Source organism: Sardina pilchardus, chromosome 18, assembly GCF_963854185.1.
Source record: "Sardina pilchardus chromosome 18, fSarPil1.1, whole genome shotgun sequence".
NCBI classification, from domain to species: Eukaryota; Metazoa; Chordata; class Actinopteri; order Clupeiformes; family Clupeidae; genus Sardina; species Sardina pilchardus.
The window spans coordinates 17,069,375-17,077,422 of record NC_085011.1 but is presented as its reverse complement, the minus strand read 5'-3'; the positions used below and the strand labels follow the sequence as shown (position 1 = coordinate 17,077,422).

Below are 8,048 nucleotides of genomic sequence, written 5' to 3'. Positions count from 1 at the left end.
GAAAAGACTTCTTGGAAACCTAGAAATATATCAAGGTCAACTTAGTAAGTGCCAGCTCACAAACATGCAACAATCTATGTGAATGTGTACACATACTGTAACTAATGATGATAGGACAATAAAGGCATATTCCAATGTGAAAACACTTGCTTTCACGTGTGAGGCTTCATAGGGAAATCTTTCACTTCTGTATATCAAGCATCCAGGTTAAGAATCACCATGCAACCCAGTCAGTGCCAAAAACAATGTGATGTAATTTGCCCTCCTCCTGAATCACTGTCATCTTGACTTGCTTTGCAAAAGAAGATTTGTTGGACCATTAAGATAACTGCATCTTGGCTCAGGTATTCTCTACACTTACAAGTACAACACATTGCATTTGGTTAGTCAAGGTGGAAATATTCAAGATTAAGAGATCAGATGTTTGCCATTTCAATCCATCACTGTAAACGTTAACCTCAACATTTGGAGACCAACTTAGCTCAAATGACTGGAACTGTATCCCAAAGACTGGCAAGATAAAGAGCTTTCTTGTCTTTCAAAGGTAATTTCGTGTAATTTCTCCAGTGCATATACCAAAGTGTTTATGCACTATCTGCACGCCAGTTGGAAGTGTCTGAGGAAGCTTGTAACGCTCAAGAAAGGACTGTTGACCTATGTTTTGAACTTGAACCTGAAACATGAATCCGCCGTCTCAGAGCTGTCTCGGATATGCAGTAACATATATCCCATTAATAAATAGTTGCTATAGATCACGTGGATCTTGACTCAGAAGGAGAGAAGCCAAATCTTCCACGTCCATCACCGCAGCGGAACCAATGGTAAGTGTAGCTTTCCTCGGTTGATTCGTGTCTCACAGGAGATAGCATGGACTCACAGTTAAAAAGTTGAAAACTTGTCAGCTAAAGAACCACAAAATATGCAATGGCAAGTAGTTCCGAATAAATTAACAACACCAGAGCTGCTGTGGTCATACTATCATTCATTACTATGTTATGAAATAGCCTGCAATGATATTATTCCATAACTAGGAAAGACATAACGTTTCAGTAAACTTATTATCGTAGCGAAACAGCATACAGAGAAACGACACAGTGAACTGACCCAGTGAGAGTTCTTCCAAATAGATAGGCTAATTTATAAATCATGACGGCAGAAAAGCACTTGTTTATTTCCCAAGATCTAAAATAGCATATTGTATAATCCACCGGACGTGCATCGGAATTGGTGCGTAAAATTTGAAGCATGCACCACACCAAAAGAACTAAACCTCCCTTAGATACCCTGAAAACTATCCTGAAGGCACGACATTCTGATAGGGATGTTCATCTGTAACACATTAGATGAATGACACTTCTCAAAGAGACATCGCACTTACATCTGCCGCGGAACTTTCCTCCGAATCACAGAATAAAAAAAAACAATCCTTTAAGGGTTTTGTGAACACATGTTATCGTAATATGCTATTCCAAAGTTCACTTGGAAATAAAAAAGTGAGAATGGGATCATACGCAGGATCCTACTCCTTATTAGTCCCACTGACTGACCCTCCCACTCACTCATTACTAAAATACTTAGAGCGGACGGAGCCGTACTATCATTGAGGACAGCCTGCTGCTATGACGCGTCACTTCACGAGAAGAAACACGTATTGTTTCATTCCCTTTTTTTTGTCCATATGTTAACTCCAACTTTATTTCTCATTGAGAGAAGAAATATTTGCTGAGAAAGTCTTCAGATGCAGGAGTTCTTTTAGTAATGCGACAGAAGTATTTTATCACAGGCTATTTTGACCTGATGAGACACATAGCCTACTGTATGTCTAATTGTGCTGTGGGTGGAAATTATAGGCTATGTTCGTTTTCTCTTCTTGAATATATTGTGTTATGAAATGTTTGACCGACATGCTGTCAGTTGCATGAGTTGTGACTATTTTAGTCGAGCCGAGTCAAATGCCAATGTTTCGCAATGTCTGAGCAAAGATTTAAAAACTGAACAACTATTGGTTAAATTGACTTGAACTTTATTTGACTATAGCCTACTATTTCCTTTCCATTTATAATAAATAGACCACACACAAAGGCACTCTCCATACAGCTGTTCATAACTGACAATGTGTGAAATAAGCCTGTCTCATTATAAGTTCAGGAAAGTATGTGCGTGCTGGTGAACTTCCAGACGCCAGAGCTAAGGTGGCTTGGATGAAATGCCAGAAATATTCAGTCTAAAGTATAACTGCTTTGCATTGTCAATAAAGAAATGCAAGTTTTACACCGTAATCAACCATCTGTAACTGTTTCAATGGTTCTTGCTCATGAGAAATACATATTCTGGATTTTATCTGAAATTAGAATATTTCAGAATGTTGATTCTTCAAAACAAACATGCAAATAAACAAACAAACACATCAGATAGTATTTTGAGAGATGGGTGTCCTTCCTTGAACATTCTTGAACTTCAGTGGGTAATGCTGGGGGGAAAGGTTTGGAATGAAATGATGTCGTTGCTCAGAGGAGCATGGTTTAACTGGAAAGTTCCTCGGAACAGATGCCCTCTCTGCTTCCCTCAATCTCTATCCCCATGTTTCCTAGTTAGAGCTAATTGGGTCTGTGTGGAACCTGAAAGGAGAGAGTTCATTCAGCAGAAATGTTTTACCCAGGAGCAAAAAAAAAAAAACTAAAAAAAGATGTAAGGTCTTGAACAACAAGGAACACACTTGAAGAGTTATACCTACAAGTTAGAATGTACAGTTGGAGCTACAGTATATAAACCCTTTCAGTCTGTTCCTGGAGGATTTCTGGTTGAAATGCAATGCAGACGCTTTGAAATGAAAATGAATCTGACTTTACAAAACCTGACAATGCGCTACACATTTTTTTTATGTTAAAACTTTTTTCTTTTCTTTTTTTTTTTGGTCCCAAGTTACCATTAGTTCAAAGTTGTTTTCTGTCCCACCAGGAACGCACATGTTTGTTTCCACAGTTGAAAGGGCTTATACATTTGGCTTATACATTTGAGGACTCATCTGAAACCTTGATTTTTCTCAAAACTGATTACTGAAATTCAAAGCTCTGTTCCCATATCAGTTTTCACAACAGGTTCTAGACATCTGTTTATCCTACAGTGCATATGAGTTCAGTTTGTATTTCCAAAATTCTTCAAAATAACTGCTTTCCAAGAAAACAGAAGGAGCGCAAAACATTGTGTACATGAAAGTTGTTTTTTCCTCTAACAGACTTGCACAACACCTGTTTTGTTGCCACTGAAAAATGCTGTGTTGATAAATGAAACAACCGGCTTTCAGATGATGACATATGCTTGAGTAGCTTTGTTTCTGCCAAATAAATTTCCCTGGGTTTCATTAAAACGTATTGTGTCCCTTGCTCTAAATTGCCAGGTGTATGGCTTACTGGAAAAGGCTTTCAGAAAATGGCACTTTACCACTCGCTCACATTAAAGCACTTGGCAAATAATGTCATTGTTGACAGTCCAACCTTAGTGACTGACCAAATATGAATGTGAGGTTGAAAACCCTGAACAGCAGACACTAAAGAGCTCTGGTTACTAATCCAACAGAAACCCCATAAGGGGGCATGCAAGGAAGCATAGTGCATGTAAGCTCAACACAATGGATCAAAACAATGGCAGATACAGTAAACACGAGGCAATTTACTCTATGAATTGATACTCATTGTTGACTGTGCTGCTGACTCACACTCATATACCCTGCAGGTAAATCATTAATGTACTAAAATATGTCATATGTAACTTTGAAAGGGGTACTAGTGAACGACTCGTGCCACAGACCTTACATCAGCCTCAGATAATCTTTCAACAAAGCAGGACAGAAACAATGGATTTGCCGATATCCCTTGAGGAAATATGATCCTCTTTGACCTCTGCTTTATTTTGTTCAATATATGGACACCCTATACACAGGGTTTGTAAATCGTGAAAGTAGATGTTTTAGCCATCAATATATTGCTTACTGGGTATTTTTACCAGATAAAATCGTTTGCACTTGACAAGAAAGCAATGAGCAAGCTGAGTAAATATGCAGCAACGTTTTTTGTTTACGACGGAAAAAAATCATTTCAGAAAATCATTTAATCAGAGATCAAATGGATAGATTGTAAGGGAAGGAATACACTGCAAGTGTGGCATGTTTTGCTATCAATCATCACTATTAAACACAATTAATCGTCATATCTTGTGTAGCATTTCTTATAGCAAAGTGTGAAAAATGATGTCTGTTTGAAAGGACTTATTTATCATCTTGATTGCTACCCTAAACTTGTACATTCACTCAATACTAAGCTTGAGCTTTGTTGTCTATCAACCATCATCGCAAATGGCAGGTTAACCAAGAGATAAACCATTTCAATAACTGTATAATTCCTCTACATGAATAAATATGAAGAACGTCTTTTTAGCCTTTTGTCTTAGGCTCCAATGCCTGGATGACAATCAGGTAAAGATGCAAACATAATTTAAATGTAATCTGTGGTTTTCCTTAAGGTTCACTATATACTTACCATCTACTGTTAGACAAAAACATAACACAAAAATACGGCCGATCTAATTTAAAATCAATCACAAGGAGCACTTTGAGCAATGAGAAGTCTATATGTCATGGAAAAACCAATAACAATCCCCATGCACCCAAACCCCTCTCTGTCATTGAGAACAAGACAAGCCTACAAATTAAATCATTTAGAGAAAAACACTGTCAATGGCGTTTCAAGGTGACTATCCCTAAACAAAATACAAAGTTGTAGCTGCATAGTACTTCAAACACAAGCAGAGACTGCACCTCCACACAGTAACTAGTGTGATCAATTCTGAGGTTGTGTGAGGTCATTTTGTGACCGGATATCAATTTCCTCAAGCCATGTCCACTTCATAATCAAATGGCATATGGTATTTGGCTCTCTAATATTTAGTCAGTTTGATTTTCGGAAGTGATGTTGGAGTGTCTGCTTTCCTTCCTGATCATTTTCCGTGCTGTGTTACATTGCTATAGCGACTGCTTGAATGAACTTCAACATGGCTTCCAAGTAGGTAAGCTGATGCTGTGTGTAAATAAAGCACAGAGTCATAACTGCTAAGCACAACATGCATTGCAGACAAGCCACTTCGCAGCAGCTTATATCTGACTGTAAACAGTGCTGATAAACAAGATTTACGTCACAGAAAACATTTATATGATTTTGCCATGATTTTAATGTATCAGGATATAAACATATGAAGGCAATCAAAAGAGAATGGTGTGTGATGCACAACAGCTATGGATATCTGAATTCAACACTGATAATCTTTAGTTATTAACTCCATGACAACTGGGTCTCATTTAAAAGGAAAGTTGAGGAAATATTATACCTTAAAGTTAACAGTAATAAGGGCTAGTTAATCATACTGTATTAAAATGTAGGCTACATTTCATTTTCATTTTCTCACAGTAGCATACCCCCAGCTAAAGAAAGTTGCACCGTCAAGCTTTTGTCTGGATAACAATGAGGTGTTAAAACCTTAATGCAGCCCTGTGCATGTTGAGGTAGTAACTCAAAGTAGAGCACCGATCGGGGATCATTCTAGAATTTTGAGATAGACCTCACATTCTTTTGACTTCTAATTTCAATGAAGTGTAAAACAGTTTTAAAAACTTGTCAAGGGCTTTGCTGTATGCTGTAGAATCCTGAATGAGATACTTTCTCATGTTCCTCAAAGATTTATCCAAAACCAGTCCTCTCCTCCTGTCCTAGTAACCTCATATTAACTCATGCCTTTCACATTTAATAATTACTAACATGAAAACTGACTGCACTGGGAAATATTCATATTTTGGGCTGGCTCATTGGAGGAGATGAAAGCAACATAATCCTGAGAGTGGCTAGATGCAAGCAGGGAATCTGAATGGAAATTCAATATAGGAAATTGCTGAGTTGGCAACTATGGGGAGTCCCTAAGAAAGTAAAGCAACGTCTCATCTACAGTATGATACATGGTCCATGGTCGATGACACAGGAGTGGATGACATTTACGTGCATTTAAACAAAGCTGTATTTGTGTGTTTTCCTGAAAGCCCACTCTTGTGAAGCAGTGATGACTGAACAACCATAGCCAATGATTCAGCCACTTTTAATGTCGATTTGTGTGCTGAAATCACGTTCACCATGCATCAATTAAATTGCACACTACATCTGTCTGACATTTGTAGGTTGACCTATACTTCTGGAAGTGATAGTTTCACAAATAGGCATATGACAAAGATTGTACTTTGTTCTGTAAGATGAATGTCTCATGACATCCCTGAATCGTTTAGTGGAACAGTAGGCCTATAGCCTACTAGCTTAAGTGACAGCTGAAAATATGTTTTAGCCTACCCTTTCTCAAAACAGTTAAACAAAGCACGGAAATAATGAACCATGATTTGCCATTTGAGGTGGGAGAAGAAATATGGGTGTTTAAGAAAGGGATTTAGTGGCTCCTAAACTGTCACTCAGTCAGAGTTTGGAAGTTGGGGGGGGACACATTGATCCGGCAAGACCCACAATTACCATTGCTTCCTTCATTCCAAGGGCATAGATTTCATGGACTTGTGATGTTATGGGGCTACCCCTGGTGAAAAACAGAGGGAGGGGAAAAAAACCGATTCCATGTGCCGTACATGGAATCAGAATGCAAATACAGAAGTCATGTAGGCCTTGAAAGCTTTCTACTGCACTGTTGATCAGAGCACATCCCCGCCCCCTGCGTGACGTAATTTCAAGCACGTGGGTAATCTTATTTGTTGCAGGAAGTGAAGTGAAAATGGCTGCTTCAGATGCTCTGCTAACAGAATCGGCCCTTGGATGGTCTATTTTCGCAATTGTGCTTCTGGTAAGACATGATTTGCACCCCATTCCTATTACCTTGAACAATGTTCATTAGAAACTGAAAAGATAAAGCTGAATGACATACGTATGAATGCATAACGTATAGTAGCTAGCAGGCTAGCTAGAGAAGCTAACTTATGGGCTTCAAATACAGTCAATATCAAGCTAACACCAGTTAAGTTTTTCGTAGGTTAACATTTGATTTCACTGAATTTGGCGACGGTTCAGAGCTATTAATACACTGACTGTATTCACGGGGTTTCTGTGTTCGCTGTGCAATAATCTTTATGAGTGTCTAACCGCTATTATCTAACCTGGCAAGAGAGAAAACAAGATAAGACAGTTTACTAATTGAGTTCGCGTGTCACCAATCTACAATGAAAACAACCATTTGTGAGAGTTCTCATATAGATATTAAAGTGAGTCTACTTCGTTGTGATTGACATTAACATCAGACACTGCGTTGTCAAGTACTATAAGGACAACGAGCTCTGTGAAACTTTACAGTGTGGTATCGAATCATACGCGGTAAGTTAGAAGAACTCATAACTGATCTCGGGTGAATAGGAAGGCGACTAAGAGCATGTCCTAACACTTTACTTATTGATGGCATTATCAACGTATTGCATACATTGTATTACATCATTTGAAGTAGCCTACCAAGCACCTAGACCCGTCGTTGTTGTTGCATTCATTGACGTCTCTTAAATGGTTACTCTGAATTAATATAACACACAGGCAGATTCAGGCTGATCGTTTGCACGTTTAATGGCCCCAGTATATTATTTACACTTGATGAGATCAGATGAGAAGTTGCACCTCACAAAGCCTACTCTTGTTAATTTATGTCGGATCAGCGGTAGCTACCTGGTTTACATTCTGAGCGTGGGAGCACTATCTGGCAGGATGCTGCAACAGCGGCTTAAGTGAGCAGGGCCCTAATTGATCCTGTCTGAAAACGGCATCCCTTGATCACAGGGGATTGGTTTTAGCAGTGTCCTCACAGCGGTTTGTGCGCGCATGGAATATGACCTTGCTGGTTTGAATGAGTCCAAGGCCAGTTGTGTAATGCTGTCACTGTAGTCTGCGGTGCTGTCAAAAAAGATGTCATCTGAGCAGAGTTTATAGTCTCCTCGTGCTCCTACAGAATGAACAATGAAAGGACTGGTGGAT

General features: G+C 38.8%; 1 protein-coding gene across 1 annotated transcript in view; it reads left to right on the top strand.

The window, feature by feature from the left end:
• Positions 1-6,800: 6,800 nt before the first annotated feature.
• The window catches only part of lmbrd1 (LMBR1 domain containing 1), an 88,839-nt gene continuing 87,591 nt past the window's right edge, over positions 6,801-8,048 (top strand). The window contains exon 1 of the mRNA XM_062519783.1: positions 6,801-6,879. Coding sequence (XP_062375767.1) covers positions 6,811-6,879 — 69 coding nt within the window. The 5' untranslated portion in view covers positions 6,801-6,810. The remainder of the gene's footprint in view (positions 6,880-8,048) is intronic.